The sequence below is a fragment of the Gymnogyps californianus genome, chromosome 2 (genome assembly GCF_018139145.2).
Source record: "Gymnogyps californianus isolate 813 chromosome 2, ASM1813914v2, whole genome shotgun sequence".
In the NCBI taxonomy this organism is placed as follows: Eukaryota; Metazoa; Chordata; class Aves; order Accipitriformes; family Cathartidae; genus Gymnogyps; species Gymnogyps californianus.
This window is the reverse complement of record NC_059472.1, coordinates 145384470-145406916: the sequence shown is the minus strand read 5'-3', so window position 1 is coordinate 145406916 and position 22447 is coordinate 145384470. Positions and strand designations below refer to the sequence as shown.

The following is a 22447-nucleotide window of genomic DNA, read 5'->3' as shown; positions in this document are numbered from 1 at the left end:
GTTGTCTCAGGGATCAGTCACACTGACCTCTATTTTAACTGCATTTTCATTATAGTCCACTGTGTATGTTGCTTTCAGAACTGGAAGCTGGGCAGAAAAGAAAATCAAAGGAAAAGAGGAAGGTTCAGAATAGAGAAAGTGCCAGCAGTCCATTTAATCACAGCTTTTGTCTTTGACAGGGCAAGTACAAGATGTTTTGGATGGCATACAAGATGCTGTAATGCATAACAATACAATGATATGACTAAGACAAAATTTATCCCAGTCACAGGCCACATGTAAATATTCTAAGTACTGGACTACAGTGATTTACTTCACATCTATAATTTTATTGTACATGTCCTAATATTTTGCAGGTGTCCAATTTGCATGGTTTATTATGGTATTCTTATCTATTTCTTTATATAAAGGGAATATATGAAACATATCAATACAGTAAGTCTGGTGTCCTCTGTTATTGTTGTGGTTTAACCCCAGCCAGCAACTAAACACCACACAGCCGCTCACTCACTCCTCCCTGGTGGGATGGGGGAGAGAATCAGAAGGGTAAAAGTGAGAAAACTCATGGGTTGAGATAAAGACAGTTTAATAGGGAAAGCAAAAGCCATGCATGCAAGCAAAGCAAGGTGTTCAGCCATCTCCGGCAAAAGCAGGGCTCCATCACGCCTAACGGTTACTTGGGAAGACAAACACCATCACTCCAAACGTCCCCCAGCTTTATATGCTGAGCATGACGTCCTATGGTATGGAATATCGCTTTGGTCAGTTGGGGTCAGCTGTCCCAGCTGTGTCCCCTCCCAACTTCTTGTGCACCCCCAGCCTACTCGCTGGTGGGGTGGTGTGAGAAGCAGAAAAGGCCTTGACTCTGTGTAAGCACCGCTCAGCAATAAGGAAAATAAGGAAAACATCTGTGTATTATCAACATTGTTTTCAGCACAAATCCAAAGCATAGCCCCCTACTAGATACTATGAAGAAAATTAACTCTATCCCAGCCAAAACCAGCACAGTTATACAAGAAGTCAGGCTAAAATTATTTAATTGTCTTTTTTGGCCTTAATATTTATGAAGTGTGCAAGTAGGATTATATGAAGCATATAGCTGGAGTTCCCTCAAATCCATGTAACTTTAGAACTAGGCAAGCATTCAAATAATAAACTTTATAAAACAATTCAGTTTGCCCTGACCACATTAAAAATGGTAACATGCAAATTTCTAGTTAATATTTGCACATATATATGCCAGAAACAAGTGTCTATATCTTCCTCAATCTTTCTGTATTCAAAGCAGTACTTGTAAACCAACTCACATGAAGTAGTATTTCATATGTTTATGCTGCAGTTTTGTTAAATTATTTTGGATAACAAGTTCACCAGAGTCAAACACAAAAATGTGTTTATACTATTTGCTTTAGTAAGCTTATAGTGATGTATTGTGATATACCTGTAAGAAGCAGATAATCTGGAAGCTGCGAGGACCTCTGGGTGCCTGGCCTTCCCTGGGGATGCTGGCGGGAGCATCACTCTGTGCCAGCTTCCTGACGCTGCCATGAGGAACCACTTGTCCTAGTGCTTTTTTTGGCATGAACACCTGTTCTCAGTGTGGCCAAACTGACTACACCCAATATGGTCACTTTTTCTTGCTGATAACTCAGACCAGTTTTCAACCAATGATGAGGTTAAAATTAATCTTTTCATTCTCCACCACTCTTCTAAGAAGGAAAATAGAAATACTTCCACTGACCATAATGGGAGTTAGATTGGAACACTACTCCCTTGATAAAGAGCCCTTTTTAACTCAAGTCCTTGAAATAAAACTAAATAACAAGCAAAGATTGTGTGTGCTCTCAAACTAATAATGGAAGCAGTCTCCTCTATAGAGATTGTAGTGCTCACACAAGCAAGCTACCATTGAAATATACCGAAAATCAGAAGGTATTTTTAATATTATTGAAGTGTGTTTTGTGAAACCCTGTGAAAAATCTGCCTGATACCTGTTGGCAAGGTAGCAAAGCTTCTTTATTTAAGAAAAATATTATATTTATTGCATAATATAGGGAAGGGAATTTAAGAATATCTTACTTATGCTAGCAGTTAATTTTCAACATGTACTTTATTTTACTCACGTGAACAGTACCATTGAAGTTAACGGTACTAATTTTAGGTTTTGAGCATTTTATATGTATATCTATATAATTAGAACATTAGAGTGGAATTAGCTTCCTGACACAGCCAGTCTGCGTAGTGTGCAAAGGTGCCGACTGCACAGATTACAGTCTGTGCAACTGATCTATGCATAAATCTATCCAAGCCTAGCAATGCAACAAAATGTCAGGATAGTTAAACAGTGGTACATTCCACAATATCGCATAAAGAAAGTAATTATTGTACAGAGTCCAATTAGTCTATTATAGCAAAAAGTACACTGAGTTTGGATAAACCAAACTCAAGCGAGCAGGATAGTCATCTCCCTTTAACATGTGTGTGTGTCCTTCAGCATTGCAGTTTGGATTATAGTTTTGCTTCTGAAGAGGATTAAATACAACAATACACAAGGGCATCTCAAACTGGTGCTTTTCAGAACATAAAATAAATATACCACTGCTTTTCAGATATATAGAATCAATAGTTTTCATACAAAGACTTCTAAACATTCACACCAGAATTTTTGTATTTTTATAACAGAAATATAAACTTCCGCTTCAGCCTGTGTTCGTGACACCTGTTTTCCTTCGCTGACTACTGAACTGTACAGTCAGAGGCTTAATATGAATCATTTATCTTGCAGTAGCAGTGCAAAACTCCCACTGCTTCAGATGTGCCAAATACAAAGACATCTTCTAGTTCTTCCCACAAGACTTACGTAATCCATTCTACACCATGTCTTTTGAAATCATCTTCTGTCCTATTCCTAGCGTAGTAAATAAAATAATAGATATACACATCCAGATGAATGCACAAAAAGTGCATAAACACTGTGTTGTTCAATTTAGACATAGCTAAATTCTGTTTACTTGCATTTATCCTTCAATACCTCACTGATTACTACATATCATAAACCTAAAATAGTGTGCAAGTACTATACGTAAGTCTGTTGTCTAAACACTTTGTTCATGCAAAGTGTGTTGGGAACGTTAAGTGAAGACAGGGCAGAAGGACAAACAGAATTTAAGTTGTCAACTTTTTTAACAAATTCTCCTTCCTCAGGATTTTAAGTTATCATCTGGCATTTAACTATGCTGAAGTATAAAGGTAATCTCATGATTCTGCAGGGCTCATACTAAGTAACTCGTGCAGCGTTTCATAGCAGATGACCTTCCCCTGTGATAGTGGAGCTGATAAGTCATTATATTATTTTCAGAGCACTACAACTTTTATTTCATAGAATGTTCCCATATTGGATAGGTAAATTTTGTAACAAAAAAAATCATTATAGAACACTGCATGAGAAAATAATTCTTATAAAAGCTTTACCTTGTACTTCTGGAAACAAAATAAAACCCGTTCAGCTTTATAAGGTATTGAATATCTACTTGTGCAATAGGAACCTAGAAGATAAATATACATTGATAATATCAATCATGAAGAAGGCCAGGAAAACCACTCATTTTTGACATAACAGTATAGCAATGTTGATGGTTTGGAACCAGAGTGAATAAAGGAGAACCGCCTGTGAAGGTTGAGAATGAATATGAAACATAATGATATGCTCACCTACAATACAAAAGACCTTGATCTGACTATCTTAAAATTTATTAGGAAGGTTAATTTCAGACTGTAGTTGAATAACAGCAAAGTTGAGCTAAATTGATAAGCCAGCCATAATTGATTAAAAAAGCTGATTTGGATAATGCAATTAATGTATAAGCCTATTCAGTTCCATTGATTACATTTCTGTATGTAGATAAAATCTGTCTTATGAATCACTTTTGAGATTTTTTGGGTCAAAAAGTGCTAGCCAAAGTTGAAATATTAAATGAAATAATTTTGCCACTCTAAAAGTACGGTATTTCTAATTAAGCACAGATACTGTACTTAATGCTTTGAAAATAACTGACATTTTATCAAATTTAAATAAAGGATCTTATAGTGATTCAGAAAATACAGACTAGTAAACCACAAATATATACATGGTAAATCAACAGAAATCATGATTAAAAAAGTAACAATAGAAAACTTATGAAAAGGAAATTACATTTCAACTAATTTATTGCAATTCCTGGAACATGTAATTACAAAAACAGATAAAAAAACTTATTAACACAAGAAACACATTTTGAAAACACTGCTGAAAAATTGTCACACAAGAACTACCAAGGATATGAACTAGTTATAGATTAAGGAACAAAATATCTCCATGGATCAAAGCATGGGAAACAGAAACAAAGAGCAAGTTTTCCTTGTTATGGCAAAAAGAAATCAGTGGGGTGTTTATGAAAGTTCTGTAATAAGTTTTGTGCTTAATAGATTCATAAATGGTTGGGAAACACAAGCAAGTGTGGGATGGCAAAACCTGCAAATGACACAAAATGTTTAGTTTATTCAAATTCAGAAAGGATTATGAGGATACTCAGAAATTTCTCATCAATTGGTTGAATGGGTAGTGTGATAGCAAGAGAAATTGTATGCTCATAAATAAAACCCACAATATTAGAGCAAAAACATTGAGCTACTTATCCTCACTAAGAAGTTCTTAATTGACTAAATCAACCGAAGACAAACCTGGTCATCGTTACAGATAATTTGTGCATCCAAAATCAGTAAGTTTGAGCAAATAAATAGTGGGAAGGAAAGTAATATAGACTTCTAATAAGAATATATCAAACATCGCTTATCAAATTTCAAAAGATTCTGTGCAAAAGCATGGAAAACATCCAAGGAGGGATTTAAAAATGGAAAACATTTACTTCAGAAAGCAAATAGGATTTGTTCCCTCAAATCTGCTGTGGAAAAATCTCAAGAGAAAAATGGCAAAGGATAGCTAAAAGTATTAAAAAATCACAACTAATATTAAGAATTGGGATCAGGTCATGCCTTCCTCCATGTATCATAATTTAAAATTAGAAAGTCTTCATCAGTTAATGAAGTCCTAAGTTGGCAAATTCAAATGAGACAAAAAACACTTTACACATAGTATGTGGTTAATTTGTGATACCCATTTCAACACTGCATTGACAAAGCCAAGAAGCTAGAAAGGTTTGAAGAGAGAAGTGAAATTTGAGTGGAAAAAAGGTGTAAGTAAGATAGCAGGAATACCCAGAACTAAAATAGTAAATACAGAAAATATTTTTGAAAGCTACAGAGTTTAAACTAACTTATAATTGTTACACTGAGATGAAATTTAGGCTCAGATGATCCCATATTTGCCCACTACATAGTTTCTTGCACTTACCTCTGAAGCCCAAGGTTGGCAAAAACTTCTGAATTAGGTTGTTCAGTCCTGTGTGTAAATTCTTTTGTCTAGATTTTTTAACTATAGGATTCCCAAATTGGGTTATATTTGTCACTACTTGAACACGAAAAGCGTTTGTGTATATATAACATCAGTACTTACTATAATCTTACTAGCATATACATGGTGCTGTTTTGCCAACTACTCATTTCGGTTGCACGTATTATACATTTGCTGTTGCCAGTGGGTGTGTATTTTGAGGCTGGAAGCTGAACATCTGCTTGTGTGCTTTGGTGAGGAGAGGGAGAGAGACCAAGTTTTTGTAGGGCACATCTACTTATCTTTTACCCGAAGGCCCATGAACAGAGACCATCTAGGTGTTTTCAACATTGAGATGACCTACCCCATCCTAAAGGCGGTACACTTGGACTCTTGAAATCTTTTAGGACTGAAAAAGTAGCATTTCAAAGATATATCCTGACCCACTTTTGGAATTCTTCTGTCTGTATGTGCCTGTGTTCGAGGTGTTTGGGCTGAGTGGCCATGGTCACCATGCTTAGCTGTGGAAACGAGGAGCCCGAGGCCACATGTACGCTGCCCAAAGTAGTGAACAGCATCCCCAGGCTAGCATAGACTGAGCCAGGTGTCAGGATGGCGGGTGCCACCTGCACCTTTGAAGGGCCATGTCACACCAGTGTAGATCAGGCTGAGGCTGCCCCCCCTTCCGGAGCTAGTCCCAGCAACGCTCCCTGTGCTGGCTTTGCTTCCCTGTGCGTGTGCGCAGGGAGCAGACTTACAAGACAACACACATATTCAAATGTCATCCTTCAGTCTGCCAGCTGGGTTCTCTTCAGGCTCTAGGAAGAAATTTCCCCCCTTCTCAGGCGTGGGCCTTAGTCTTCCCTGTGCATTGAGGGTGGTATTTATTGAGACCTCCCAGACGGGAACGTCTCCTCTCCCCGAGGTCACCCTGGCAGGTGGCTCTGGGGCCTCTGAGGTGGGGGTCTGGCCGTGTTCCCACCAGTTGGCCTCTGACCAGACTCCCAGACGCTCAACCTCGGACACACGTTTCTGTGTTTTCAAGAACTGTGGTATTTTCTGTCTCTTTTGTGGGGGTGGGCTATGCCCGGCGCTTTTGCCTGACGGTCACCAGCAAGGCTGGAGACGCGGTACCAGCCCACAGGGAGCTTCCTCACGCGGGAGGGGACAGCGGCGTGACGCCCGGGGGCCGCGTGTGAGGGGAAGGCTGGGGCCCTGCCCGCCCGCGGACCCCTGTGAGGCCCGCCGCCAACCTCACCCGCCCCGCCCGGGGGCCGCGGCTCTGCCCGCCCGGGGGCCGCGCCGCGCCGCCCCCGGAGGGTCTGGCGTGCCCCGGGGAGCCCCTGCGAGGAGGAGGGAGGAGCGCTCAGCGCCATGTGAGCAGCTGGCGGCGGGCAGCGGCCCTCGAGGAAGACAGATGGGGTGAGAGACAGCGCGAGGTCCGGCTGTCAGCGCGGCCTCGGCCCCGCCGCGGAGGGAGCCCCTCCTCCCCGCGGGTGTGCGCCTCTCGCTCCCTGGCCGGGGGGAACCATGGCGTCCAGCGAGGAGGACGGAGGCGGCAACGGCGCGGTGGAGGAGAAGGAGAATGGCAAGAAGAGGAGGCTGGGCGCCCTGGCCACGGCGTGGCTCATCTTCTACAACGTCGCCATGACCGCGGGGTAAGCGGGCGCGGGCACGCCGTGGGCCGGCAGCGCGGCGCTTCAGCGGGGCGCGGGGTCGCGGCGCGGAGCGGCGGGAGCCGGGTGCAGCGCGGCCGAGGCGAGGCGGGGTCCCGGGGACCCGGCAGGCTGGCGTAGCCGTGGGGCAGCCGGGTGTGAGAGCCGGGAGCGCAGGGGAGCCGCCGGGTGCGGGGCTAGCCCTGGCCTGCCGGGCATTGCCTAATACGGTGCAGCGCTGCCAGCCGCCAGCGCGTCACCCCGAGCCCGCCGCGGAGGTTAAGTATAGCCGGGACAGGAATGCCGGGCGGGGGTGCCGCGCAGGCCGCGTCCCTCGGCACAGCCGCCCCTCCACCGCCGCCCGCCTCCGGGCCGGCCCCCGCGCCGCCGCGGCCCCCCGCACCTCGCCGGGCGGGGGCTGCTGGCGGGCCGCGGGGAGGCGAAAGCGCCCCGCGGTGCCGCCGGGGGTTTCGGGGCGGCGGTCTCGGGCGCTGAGGGGGCGCTGGGGGCTCGGGGCGAGCTGTCCCGGGCGGCGGTTCCCGCCTGCGGCTGGCTGTGTGAGCTCACGCCCCGGGTTACCGTGTGGGGTAGCTCGTTCGGGTCCGTGAGCCCTGGCTCGAAGCGAGCAGAGCTCGCACCGGCTTTCTGCGAGGTAGAAATTTCCAAAGCCGAGCGTGGTCCTCAGCGCCAGCGGGCATTTAGTGATGAGCAGGGCGTGGGTGGAGGGGGAAAGAGCTGTAAGAACCCAATGGGCTCGTTTGAGCTAGTGCTCCATACTGCAGTGCTTTGCTTTGAGGAAAGTGGGTATTTATTTTGAATAACAGATCGTAACAGCACTCAGGTTTATGTTGTTAGTGCTTGAAGCACATATTTTCACTTCTTGAAAATGTGTCCTGTTCACTAACTCTTGGGGAAAAAAACCAACAACCTATTAATTTCCACATGCTTAAGAGAAAACTAAGAAAGAACAATTTTATAACTTTTAGGCTGACATTCATCATGGGAACAATTTTACCTTGGTTACCAGTGAGTGAACTCTGCCATTTGAATGCCGTAGAGCAAAACTGATATGCTGTAGTTGAAGCAGGAGTTCAAGCACTGATGCAGAAAGCCAGGAATATGATCGTAATGGCTTTCTTCTCACTAGCATCTGTGAATCTTGAACACGTATTCGTCTGTTCATATATTGCAGCAGCGCCTTTTGAAAAGTGCTTTTACTCAATGTAATTTTTTTCTAGCTGGCAGGTTAATGTTACCTCATTGAATTCCCAGCCTCGTGCTACATGTGTGAATTTGCTAATGAACACTGACTCTTGCCACTGACTTTTATATGCTGTAGAAGATTATCGAACCATATTAGTTTTGACCTTAGGTGCTGATTCAGTGTCTGCCACTTCCTTCTCTCCCATCTTCCATTAGTATCAAAAGGGATTAAGACATGCAAAATTGCCTATTTTATGTGGAAACAGAGAAGTAAGAGATAGGAACAAATTCTTATAATTTTGTATGGATACAATTTAAGAGAAAAATAATCATTTGGAATAGAGCAGTACTTAACAGGGGCATTACACAGGATAAATAAGTAACAAGAACGGTCTATTTGTCCATTTGTCCAGACAGTGCGCTATAGCAAAGTGTTTCTAGAGTTTTAACAAACTAATACATAATTGCATGTTAACAACCATTCTAACAAAAAACTGCGGCTTATCTTCCTTTCTAACAAAGGTTTAAGGGACTAAAATGACAGATCAGTACCCAATCTTACTGAACGTCCCAAATGGAAATGCTACCTTTATTACGGAAAGTGTTTTCCATTTCCTGGTAATTTGCAGTACTCAGTACAAAGGCTTTCCTGAGATCCAAAGTCAAAGCCACTGACAACTAAATAAATTGATCTACAGAAATTCATGTCCAAATAAAAATTTATTTAAGAAAAACACATTTGCAGTCTTTGCTTCTGAGCGTAGTCCAAGATTACTTCTCTCTGCAACCCTTTTGTTACAGAATGAGGTGCAGAAAATGCCGTGTTAGATTAGATGTATTATGACTTCTCAGTCTAGGGCTAGGACAGAGCTGTTGCTGTCACCATTCGTGCTGCCAGCTGGATGTAAACTCAGTCACCTTCTTGTTGTCAAACACTTCACTATAAAACAGAGCAGCTTTACTGTGAAGGACTACCAGTGACATTCCTGTAATTCCTCATTTCCACAGTGGTGGGAGACAACCTCAAATGAATGCACTCAGATTTAAAATCCGTTATAAAATCTAAGTAACGCTTGTTGGGGCAAATTTTGGAGCTCTGGCAGATCAGATTCATGGGCTTAAAGTAGAAGGGATCAAGGAGGGGAATCATTCCTACCATGTGGGGAAGCCTGACTGACTCTATGTGAGTTTGAAATGCCATCATGAAGTGCTGGAATGGGCCATGCCAAGTGACTGCATAGCAGTAGCCACCGTGTGTAAGAGTTGTTAACTGGCTGATACTGAAGTACGTGTCATCCGAGGGGAACAGAGAGCTGTCACGATCCATGCGACTCTCATGCCGTTACAGCATAACGGGTCTGACCAAAGATCGGTATTTCCTGGTACCCTGTTTCCAATGTTAGCCAATAACTTATGCTTAGGGAAGAGTATAAGAACAGGAGATGTGTTAAATATTTATCCAAATGTTTATATAAATATTTCTCTGAATGTTTGTATGCTCTCTGAATCTGCCTCTGAGTATTTCTCAGACCCCTCTGCTTCGTCACTTGGGCCCTTCGTTAGCCAGAGCTCATGTCGCTGTACAGCATGCTTGCTATGACTTTATGAATGGACTAAGAATGAAAGGACTGGGTAATTTTTCCCAGTATCATCAGACAAGAAGTTAAGCTAAAGTTATTGTAATTTTTTGTATTTTTATTTTTAACTCTCAAAATAGCCATCCATAGCTCTGGTTATGCCTATAAGTCTATATTAAAGAATTTTTGTACTTTCTTAGTCTTTTTGGATTGACACCTGAAGTTTCAAGGCATCTCGCTAGTATGATGTTTGTAACAATGTGGTATAGCTCTGCATTAAGGATGGAACATATAGTACACTGTTTCAAAAATCTTAATTATATAAAATGGGTTCATTATGTGGAAGGAATTGTGCATGCCTTGGGTTATTGTACTGGGTCTGGGCTGGGTGGTGGGGCTCAACCCATCACAATTTAGAAGTTTATTTTTTTTAGTCTCAATTTCCGTTTGAGATCTCAATTTAAGTTTTATGTCAAATTCCAGTTTGATTAAAAGATACTGTTACTGTCTTTCTTTTACATTGGAAAGGTTATCAGTTGGTGTCATTGTTCAGTTTCCTTAAAAAAAATTTAAAAATTAGCCAACACCATCAAATGTGCTAGTTAAATATACCTGCCTCTGGAAGCCAGGAGCATAGATCAACTATCTTTCAGCACTTTGGAGTCTGATTTTCAAAGATCACTTCTCAACACTTTTGAAAACTGAATCGTAATGGTAACTTCGGTTGGACAATCACAAACAGAAGCATTCAGATCACTAGTCAGTTCTGAAAATGATGAGTTGAGGGGCCACGAAAAATGTAAAAATGATGTGCATAGGTTCCGGTCCTTTACTTATACAAACCTGCGACCTAAAACAGTGGTTTCAGTGCTGAGTTCATCATGTGTTTTCAAATAACAGTAATTCACAGTAAAGATGCATGAGCATTTAAAAGTAAAAATATGTAGTCACTGCTAGTGAAAAGTCTGATGGAGCTGTGGTTTTGGGGGGTCCCCTCAAGTCAAGTCAATCCTCTGAAGGTAAACAAGTCATTCTCTATCCTTTTCCAAGTAAAGAGATAAAAGAATGTAATGTTTACATAACATTATATAATATTTATGTCTAAAGATATTTTTAATAATCTCCTAAGAACACTGACAAGTGAAGAAGTGAAGATATTCTGTGAAGAAAATATTCTACTAAATTATTTATGGTGGATGGATATTTTTAGAATTCTAATTTGAAATGTATCCATTCTCTTTCTTTTGTAGGTGGCTGGTATTAGGTATTGCCATGGTGCGGTTTTATATACAGAAAGGAACACATAGAGGCTTATTCAGAAGTGTTCAAAAGACGCTTAAATTTTTCCAGACATTTGCTTTGCTTGAGGTAAATTTTAAATGTTAGTTTGCTTTACTGGATGCTGCATATTATAGGCAAAACACATTATTAACCTGGATTTAATATCAAAATATTATATTAGTAAAGTCCTTTTAACTTTATTATTTAATGGAGGTTTCTCGGGGGGCAAGGTGATTAGTTGAAACAAATGGGCACATTTTTTCAAACTTAATTCTAATATTTCTTTAAATCAAATACTGCTTGGGAACTGCTTTGATTTGAGAGTCTTTAACTCAAAAGGCAAAATCTCTGAAGGCATTCCAGCCAGCAGATCAACCCTCTAGCATAGTAGATACCTCATCTCTGTCTCCAGAGGTGATAGCTTCCCTCTTATTCCTTATACTGGACTCATTATCCTTCTGTGCCTTTCCTGCTTCTGCTTATTTCCAGACTGGATTCATATGCCCCATGTAATCCATTACAACAGGGTGTGTGCAAGTTGTGCAAAGTATTCTTTAAATAATACGACTTTTGCCAACTATGCACTAGTGATCTCAGTTTATGGTACATCTATGGAATGAAACTCTTGGGTGTATTGAGCACTTACGGTTCTTTCCCAGGCACAACAAAGAGTGCCTATCTACATTTTAACTTTTTTTTCTCAGTCTGCCTACAACATCTGTAGTTCAAGCAACTATTAAAATCATGTGGCCAGCTGTATATAGGCTTTTATGCTATTAAACTTTCACAATAAGTAATTCTACTCAAATCTGTCAAAATAATGAAGAGCACTCTATTTGCTAAACATTAGTGACCAGAAAATACAATAAATCTGAAGCTTCATAGCTGTCATTGGCAAAATTATAATAATGTTATTAATCCATAATGAATACAGAACATTTTAAAATTGCTATGCATTTAGCATCCCTTATGTGACTCTCTCCACACTGTCCTGTAAAATTCTTCTTTGAATAAGATAATGGAAGGGAAGCTTACTAGTTCAAAAAATAAATGCTTTGTAAGTATCTAAATATGTAATATATACAACTAATTAGGAAAATAAATCTCTTTCATGTGTTTGCACAGATCAGATACTGAGCCCATCACAGCATTGGTTGCCAGGGCTCTGACGTGTATTTCTTTTAAAGACTGTTAGTTGGAAACAAAAAAACTGTTCTCCTTCAGAAATAAGCCTAGGTTTATATTAATATCAAAAGGCCATGTTTATAGCATAGATAGTAACATACTGTACGTCAGTAACCTCTAACTTATTTTTATTTACAGGTAGTCCACTGTGCAGTTGGTGAGTTCTTTGTTTTAGTTTCTCCTGTAACTAATTAAAACATGAATTATGGAACAGAGATAACATGTTTCTCTTTTTAAGGAATAGTTCGCACATCTGTGCTTGTGACTGGGGTCCAAGTGAGTTCAAGAATCTTCATGGTGTGGTTCATTGCACATAGTATAAAACAGGTATGTGCGTGAGCAAGTTGTGTTTTGATTCTTTTTAAGGAGAAGCTATTAATACAGTTCTCATTTCACAAGTAAGAACAATTTAAAAATTAATGACATTCCTACAGAGAATACTTGCATACTTGAGCACAATTTTGGAAGTTGGGATTACAGGATGGAATTTATGTGCTTCTACCCAGGGCACTGAGTCTGGATCTTAGCTGTGAATCAGCACTGTCTTCGGCATCGTGCCGACTGTGATCTGCCTAAGTGAGATCAATGACTACTGCTGTTATTTACCAGCAAATCTTCCACAGTGTTACTGGTTCCCTTTCAAAAACTGAAATTAGCACTTACTGAATTAATCTAAATGAAAATATGTCTTAAATTGAATTTACCTGGATAAACATGGTTGTGATTTTGCAATTTATTTTAGGAAGCTTCTTAAGATTTGACTGTTATGGTAATCTTAACATTTGACGGCATGCATACTGCATTGTTTTCATTAAAAATATATCAAGTCATCCAGCGTGCCACAGTGACACTTAAGGTCCTGTATAAATGACAATAGTTTATTTGCCTGGCTGTAGGTGGTTGTAAGTCTAGCGATTCGTTAGCAGAATGAAACAAGCAGCCTGCTTTACAGCTAGTAGATAGGACATTCAGTTCAGTTTCTGAGATCTGCTTTCTGTGAAGGGCGTGTAAGAATTAAGTGATGGATTTTGAGTCTGTGCTCCTGAATTCCTTTAAACTTAAAAAGCTGAGCCATTAAACTGTCTCACCGGCAGATGGCATATGCCTTTCTGCTGATGGGATGTCATAGCACCTGCCTCAGTTGTCGAATCCCTTTGTTTCAGTTCACAGAGGACTTGTTTTCCACACTTCATCTTTTCCTTTACTGTCGCTTTTCTAAGCATGGACTAGGCTTTTCATAGCTTTTTTGGGGTTTGGTTTTTTTTTTGGTAAGCTAAGTGTTTTCATTTTTTCCTTTAGGGAAAATGTCTCAAAGATTAATAAGTTTTTTATATGGAATGTTTACATGAATGCTGGAATATAGCACTGCATTTTGCCATTTTGTTATTATCTGCGGTGGATTAAATCTTTAGCATATCCAGTCATTTTTTTTGTTTCCTCTATCTTCAGTACAGTAGGTCAAGCTATGTCCAAGAAAAAATACATCTGAATGTATGTCTGATTGTATTTCACGCTGTTATTGCTTAGCAGGCATGAATGTTCAGGGTCACTTTAGGTGGTGAGAGGCATGTTAGTGATAATAGCCAGACCCAGATCTCTCGACTGGAGATTTGCAAGGCAACAGACAGGAATTCTCTGCATACTTATTTAAAGCTCTTCTGCTTGGATTTAGCACTGTGACATGAATCCAAGTTTGGGTTATCAACGTTTGTCTCTAATCGCATGAAGCTAAGAACGGCCTAATTCTGTCTTTACCTTTGCTTATTTGTTTGGATGTCTTTGCACTTCAGTTGTTGCTATTTGTTTGTGAGTTTGGCAGTATTTTTATATCTCCTTTTCTTTTGTCATGTTGGTGAGATCCTTTCCCTAAAAGTGCACCTTCTTTGACTGACACATTGAGGGCGCAAATTTATGGGATGATGAGCACTTACAATTCTTCTTGACTTTTGACAGAGTTGTGGATTTTCAGCATCTTTGAGCTGTAGTAAGCTTTGTCACCGTGTTGCATTTTATTTAAAAAAATCATTTCCCTTTTTTGTAATTTTAACAAAACTTATGTTACTTTATTTTATTTCACAGACATCCCTGGAGCTTTTCAGCCTTCAGGCATGGAAGTGTATTACAAAATTCCTCCCCTTTTAAAGAAAAGAAAATTACTTGCGTGTAATTCTTCTTCTCAGAAGGTAGTGTTTGTAATAGATCCCCACGTGCCTTCTTTGTATTTGGGGACTTTTGTTTATTTGTTCACTTAGAGTGAAAAAGAACTGATGTTTTGAAACAGCAGAGAGATGTGCTACCTACCGATGAGGCAGTTTAATGACTCAGAACTTAAATCTTAACTGGGATTGTTGAGTGGGTTTACCCAAAGCTCCTCATCTACCAACTACTCTTCATTTAGTGATCCGTCTGTGTTCCAGCTCCTTAACTATCTTACGGTTCCCTGAAGTCTGCCAAATTTGATCTTCTGCGACCAAGTTCCAGTTAGTAGATTATACTAAGCAATTCCTTTTGTCTAAAGTTTCATGGGGACATGCATTATACGGTGAGGAAGAAACGAGATAAAAAGTAAGAGAAAGTCTAGGAGACAGAGTGGTGAAATGCAGAATGGGTAAAAACTGATTATGAAAGGAACATATCTTCTGTAGCGTTGTTTTCTTCTTGCTGTTTTAAGGAGTAAGAAAATAAACAAGTAAATCAACCACAAATAAAAAGAGGGAGACAGTTAGATAGCATAGTGAAAATGCAGGTAGAGAATAAAGTGGAGGAATAAGCTTAATTATAGGGTTTTATATTTTGATATTTGCATAATGGATAAAGATTGCTCAGTTTGCAAAATGTCTGTATGTTAGTAAATACATATGATAAAGAACTGTATGTGGTAATGGTTTCAGCATATCACTTTTATGCCAACATTTTCTTTCTTTACAAGATGTTAGTTCTGTTCCATATATCTTAAACAGAAGTCTGTTGCAGTTTGCACAGAAAGAAGCTTAAGGATGAAGAAAGTGTTGGTTCTTTATACTTCTGCAGATCCAGAATGAGGAGAGCGTTATTCTTTTTCTGGTCGTATGGACTGTGACAGAGATTACTCGATATTCCTTCTACACATTCAACCTGCTCAACCATTTGCCATACTTCATTAAATGGGCCAGGTGGAGATGTCTTGCACTTCAGTTTCTCATGATTCTGTGCATGTTAGTTTCACGCATGCTGAGCTAACACACAGGAGAGCAGACGTTTGAGCTTTGGTTATGTGTCAGCAGAGTGTGAGTCGGTTGCTTTCTGTACGTGGGATCATTGTTACTTGGTTTAAAATGTTAAAAATATTTTAGCTGAGATTTTGGGGTGTGATTTGTTCTTTGCTTTCTGTGTCTCATGGTTTGAACTCTGCTTTAATTTAATTTTTTTTCTTTATCTTTGGAGTCATCTTTTAACTTACAGTATGACTCCTTAAGATGCTTTTGAATACAATGCCCAAAATTAAGCACCTGTGCTAGTCGTTGTGGATTTCAGGTCTTTGAAAATGTGGGACTTGTTGTCACTCAATCTGTATGCATATTATTACTTTATGAGAAGTTCTGCTTTATCAGAGCTTTTGTAAGGTTATATCCATGTAGTGAAGCTAAATATTGACTTAGTTTAGCCCACATAAAAAGTGTGTTCCATATCAAAACTGCTTTGATTTTGAAGCATACTTAGGGTTGGCCACTAGATCACATGTATTACAGAGACTGCATGTTTATCAGGAGAGTTGACTGGAAGAGTAGTATTCTCCATAGTCATTATTTGAAAAATACGTGTAAGACAGACAGACTTGCACTGTTAGAAGGAAAATATCTAACCTACATTCAGCGCAGGCAACTCTTATTTAAAAGAGTGTGTTTGTTTATTTTCCTTTATTTTTGTTTTATAGATAATGCAGTTCTGATGCTTCTAATGCACTTTGATATGTCTGATATTTATGTCCATTCTTATAATACATTATCTTTTTTCTAATACCTAAGGTGGTAGACTTGGTTATGTTTAAGCACTAAATGGCAAACTCAAAAATAATCAGGTCTGGTTTCGTTAATAATTTTTTTATGTAGACTTCAGAAAGAGAAGTGCATTCAGAAAGTACTACACTGACAGATACACTTTTTGCCATCAAGTCAGTGTGTCTGGAATGACAGAATTTTTGTTTCCTTATAATAGACAATAGGGAAAACTGACATTCTCACAGCAGAGATATATGGTGAAATATACTATAAACAAAACATTTGAAAATGTATTATCTTTTCATAGAGTCCAAAATATCGCATCAAGATTTATGGATGATCAAACAGCACAACTGGGCATAAATTCAGTACTCCAAGGGAGCTGGAAATTTCTGATCTTTAGCTTATAATTGTAAAAGATTTGTCTGTCCATTGTTAATGGAATAGGTATGCTCTAAATTTTACTTCAGAATTTTTACTTCGGGTTTTTTTTCACTGCATAGAGACAAACTGTGTGTAGGTCATGGCATCAGTTCCTTCTTCTGCCTCCCCTAATCTGTTCTCTGACCTGTGAGTCCTCTAAGCCCATTTGGGCCTAGGAGGGTTTCATGTTTGGTTGCTGCTGGTTTGGATCTCATCTCTTTTCGTCGTGGAGTGCACACTGTACCTTTCTCTCTATGCAACAGCTCTCATTGCTGCTCCCTGCATGAACTCGAGAGCTGTTCCTTAGGAGAAACTGTATCTCCATGGTGCACTGTGCGTAAGGATAGCACAAACCCTGTTGATTACGTTTTTTATTTTGTCACCACCTATGTGGCCTGTGGCATTCAAACCACATTTTCTTTAAACTGAATGCCTTCGCCTTTTATTTGAACATCTTCTTCCCATTTTAAAATGGATCTGATAAGTTTCTGGCACTCTCATTTTCTTTTATTTTTTAGTTCTATTTCCATTAGTGGTAAATGTAGTATTATTTGGATTTCCCATGTGGCAGTGGGTAAAACAGGCTTCTGATGTTTCTCAAAGTTTTCATTGTCTTCAAAGAAATTATAATACATAGCGTTGACCCAGTGTGCATGCACTGTGACAAAGATACGTAGGATCATCTGAGTTTGGGATCCGGTCCTGGTCTGAATCCTGTCAGTGACAACAGGAGCAAGATCAGTAAATTTTAAAAAAAGTCATTATAGGAGACTACAGATTTGCGGATTTTTTTACTCTTTAATATTAGAAAGACACACAAACATTCTGATACTTCATTGTTTTTAAATAAAAGGATTGAGGAATGCATTCTCTGTAAACCTAAGCAATGCTATCCAAAGTAACTGAAACTGGTGTTCTGTGCCAAGTTAGGAAGTGGTCCTTGATTTTGGTGCAGGAACTACTGTAATATATTGCTATGCCACTAATAATAGCAAGAGGAAATTTTAAATTCATGGGGTGTTTCTCACAAGGGTTTTTTTTTTAATGCAGATACAACTTTTTTATCATTTTGTATCCTGCTGGAGTTGCAGGTGAACTGCTAACCATATATGCTGCTTTACCCTATGTGAAGAAAACAGGAATGTTTTCACTGAGACTTCCCAACAAATATAATGTCTCCTTTGACTACTATTACTTCCTTATTATTGTCATGTTCTCCTATGTGCCCTGTAAGTATTACTTAACTGTAGTAACGCTAACAACATAATTATCAGCAATGCCGGAAACACTGCCTGTAGTTAAATTTGCTGAACGCTTTCTACTATAAAGGCCTGCTTTCTGTTGTTCCAAGCTTTGCTGTGCTTTAATTAGACTGAAATTTTCTGTCCTGTTATCTGCCTCAGAACATAAGCTGTCTTAAAAATTTCAGTGAAAATGCTAAAAACATTTCTAAGACTTGGACAAAGTAAAAAACCTTTTTGCTTACACACAGAAATGTCTGTAACTGTGTTGCTGAGAATTTCTAGTGCCTCTGCCACTTCAAAGCAATGGCTTAAAAATTGTCCTGCAAGTTGTGCCAGAGATTTGCCTTGTTTTTATTGCTATTAATATCCATTTACATGTCAGCCCTGAAAATCACCATTTGAGCATGCTCAGGAAAAACTTGAAGCAATATTCTCCAAGATTTCATTTTCACAGGAATCCACCCCCCAAACCTCTCTGAACATACTTCAGTCCCTGGTTTAATCAGATTGTCCTTGTACTTCTGGATACCAGAAGCAACAGATCAATTGGCTAAGCAGAGCTAAGATTAGAGAGACTATCTGTCTTTCACTTCCAGTGTTGCTTCCACTGGTACCTAAGCAGTGTAGACAAGGAGAAAGCAACCTGATTCAGATACAGTGAATGGGGCTAGACCAAACTAGACAAATAGAATATTTTAGATAGTCTGGACAATGAGGCTGGAAACAAGGCAAGAGATTAGAGAGAGGCATTGAGAAGCAGGAAAATTGAAGTTAAAAGGGTCTGTGATCTGCATCCATAAAAGGTATTCATTTAAGAAGTTGACCTTAAACATGGATTTACACAGTATGCACACACACTGTGAAATTTTTTGTCACAAGAAATCATGAAGGCCAACAAGAGAGATTTATACAAGTAAAAAATGTCCTAAGCTCTCATAACTTACTAACAGTTTTACAATTGTTTATATAACTTCATGCTTCAGGAATAAATCCGATTTTCTATCCATTAAATATAAGGATCAAATGTATCAGCAGGACAGTAATATAATAGATTGCAGAGGGCCAGGAGAGAGGGAGCTCCTCACTTCAGACTTGAACAAATAGGGTAGATTTGTATCCTCCTCAAAGTGTTAATTCAAACATGCTTACCTTAGCACAGAATTGAAGACTTCAGGCACTGCTGGAAAGTGGTTAAGTCCTGTTTAGACAAAGGAAGTGTTGGAGGGAAGTTCCTTGAACACAGGGTATACATTCAGGGGGCCTTGTCTGACTTTTTATTGTTTTGTAATTCACTGCAATATTCATGACTTGCTATTATATACCTTAACCAGCTGCAGCACTGTGTGCCATAATTTTTCTTCAGTTCATCATTCTGCAAAATTGTATTTTTCCGTTATGTGATCTGTTGAATTTTTTCGTCTAATTTGCTTTCTTTTATGCTTTGATCAAGTATTTCCACAACTCTACTTCCACATGCTGCGGCAGAGAAGAAGGGTGCTTCATGGAGAAGTGATTGTAGAAAAGGACGATTGAATCAAGCCGTGTAACTATGGTGCTTTTAATGGAAAAAAAGAGGGTAAAAAACCAAAACTTCCTGTGATTTTTCTGAGTCCAAGTTTTAAAACATGGAACAAGAATAAACAACTGTGCATAAAATAGCATGGACTGTATTATTTTTACAATTAATATATCTTCAGACTTACCTTTTCATCCTTGGTTTCACTTTGATTTTTAATTGTTAATTTCTTCAGACAACTTATTTTCTTATTTTCAATAGGTTGACAAATAGCTTTAAGAATTGGAATAGTTGGCTACTGTGCTTTCTGTTCTGAAAGTTCTGTTATGACCTGTAGTCATCATCAAGAACAGAAGGAGAGTTGATAAGTTGTACTGAAAGTGAGTCTTCTGCAAAACAGAGCATAAATTAGGTAATGATGTTTTTCATAGACTAGGTGGCTTAAATGTTATTTAAGCTTTATATTAAATAATACCTTTCCAGTTATAAGTACTGTTAGCATGTTGTTCAACATTCTTTGAATTACAGGATCACACTGTAGGATTCCAGGATGACTTTTGATAGGAGCTGAATTCTTGATTTTCAGTGCAAATGTAGATCTCTCTATATTTTCATTTGTATTTTTAAAGATACGTAGAATAATAGATATAATATTAACTGGTTAAAAGTTTGTGCTGAGGAGTAGACTTGATGTGCCTACCTTTCTCTGATCAGTGGCTGGAATGGGACTCGGTTGCAGAGGAAGACTGGTTGTCAGCATGTTTCGTATTCTACGTTTAATTATGTATGCAGAAAAAATATGGTATTGCATTTAGAAACTGTAGCTATAGTGAGATATTTAACTTCTTATAAATAGCTAAGTGGGATAAAATATATTTGAAATAGTGTCTTAAAATATAAATTGTGCTTTGAATCATCCCATTGTGCAATTTTAATTGCTCCCTCTCCATTAGTTGTTTATACTGTGTTGACCTAATTCTATTTAATGTCTTCAATAATCTGCAAGAGGGATCTACAGTACATTAATAAAAGTTACAGATGATGCTACACTATATGATACCTGAGTGGGAGAGATCCAACGAATTAGACACAGCCTAAGAGATTCAGAGAAAAGGTAATGCATTTGAGGAAACTTGGATACTTAGTGAGAGAGAGAGAAGATCAAAATGTAATAATGTAGTAAGAAGCCTTGGTAATGTAGGCAACAAAGTTGTTTCTGGCATCACTATGTCAAAAGAAGAGTATGCAGAAGAGCTGCATCAGGCAGATGCAAATCAGAATACTTGTGATTGCTGAGGTAATTTCTGGAGCACACTCTTATATTTTGGGTGCCTTAGGGGTGAGGAATTGAGTCAATCTTCTGAAAAGTCAAAGAGCAGTAACAAAATTAGTTGAAGTGAGAAAGAAGTCGGAAAGATTGAGTCATTAAGTATGTATAATTTTTTGTTATATGACAAACACATGTAAAGGAAGAGGCTTTCTAAGTATGAAGGTGTAATTAGAACTGATTATATAAATTTGAAACAAGGTAAATATCCAATGAATATCAGGAGAAAGATCCTACCAATGAGATCAGTTAGGTTATGGAATGACACATTACTGCTTATCAATGTATACAATTTCTTGGAAGGTTTTAAGTTAGATGTAATGCAATAGTGGAAAGTAATCGTGCTTTGGCAAGAGTTTGAACTATATACTTGAATAGGCGGTTTCCATTTTTAGCTTCAATGATTCTATGATAATACAGCTTTTTTGAAAATTGTAGCTATACCTTTTTCTGGTGTATCAGGTAATGATGAAAAAGCAAGGATTTACTACATCCCTAACTTTCAAATTCCATTTTGTGCCTTAAATTTGTGATATTTATGCATGTCTTCATTGCATGTAAATTAGTTTCCTTTTAAATGACAGGTGCATAGTGGACTTGAGATAGAATAGTTGTATTTCTTAGAATTTTAAAAGGTGTAATCTTTGTATTTTTTAGAACAAATTTCATGCAAGGTGCTATAATTTAACTTATTACTTCTGTGTTTTATATGCAGCTAAAATTATTAAAAGTTTAAAATATAAGTTACATTTACAACACTGAATCACAAAATAATTGTGTTACAGATGTTCAGACTAGCAGTTGTATTTGTCCAAAGTTCTTACAGTACTGTTTTATAAACTTCACTTGCTTTTTGATCCATGAGGAACATCATGGCAGTTTTCAGAAATATTTCTCAGTTAGCAAGCAGAAGAGTGTGATGAAATATGAGTAACTAAGATTAAATTAAGTTCTGTGTCTCTTTTTTTACTGTCAGGGCAGCTCACTGAAGACCATAGCTATCAGTTCATTGAAAATGCATTGGATACTTTAAGGATGTGATTTTGAAATCCTTGATTGGATGAGTGTATCCCACAGATACTATTCCTGTAATAAAAGGAATACCTGTACTATAATCCTGTATTATATTTGTTTTCATTGTGGCCTAAGGATATTATCATATGTCAATCAAGGAGCTATTTTTATATCCGTTTGTACATGTGACATGAAAAAAATACAGCACTGTTTGCTAAAATCTTGGGTTTGCACTTTCATAAAGCAACAGTGTACAAAGTAATGATACAATTTTAAAAGTGATTTACAGCTACAGAAGAGTCTTGCTAAATGATAAATGAATAAAAATAAAGCTAAAAGTTACTTACAGTATTGCATTCAATGTTTCATAGACCAGAGAGGTTGCCATGTAGATTAGTTTACATGGCATGTAGTTTAAAAAAAACAAGCAACATATTCTTTTCTTCCTCCTCTTTTTTTGGTTGAAGCCTTTCACTGAAGCCTCCATGTATACCTTTTGTTTTAATATCTTCTCAAAGATAGCGAGAACTGCAGGTAAAATCCTCTTACCATTGACTTCAGATGGGCCAGGATTTTATCCTAGGTAGCTTACAAGTGTAACATCGCGAAACATTTAA

The 22447-nt window shown here is 38.7% G+C and overlaps 1 protein-coding gene across 2 annotated transcripts; it reads left to right on the top strand.

Annotated features, from left to right (window-relative positions):
- The first annotated feature begins 6792 nt into the window (after positions 1 to 6792).
- Positions 6793 to 20045, top strand: HACD1 (3-hydroxyacyl-CoA dehydratase 1). 2 transcript variants are annotated; one of them, XM_050891175.1, is made up of 8 exons: positions 6793 to 7086; positions 11114 to 11231; positions 12468 to 12486; positions 12568 to 12656; positions 15360 to 15481; positions 17780 to 17958; positions 19424 to 19549; positions 19751 to 20045. In XM_050891175.1, the coding sequence occupies exons 1-7, from the start codon at positions 6959 to 6961 to the stop codon at positions 19504 to 19506; spliced, it is 738 nt and encodes a 245-aa protein (XP_050747132.1). In that variant the 5' UTR covers positions 6793 to 6958; the 3' UTR covers positions 19507 to 19549; positions 19751 to 20045. The 2 variants fall into 2 exon arrangements, with proteins under 2 accessions (XP_050747132.1, XP_050747131.1); XM_050891174.1 differs by lacking the exon at positions 19751 to 20045 and having other exon boundaries at positions 19424 to 19741.
- Positions 20046 to 22447: the final 2402 nt, after the last annotated feature.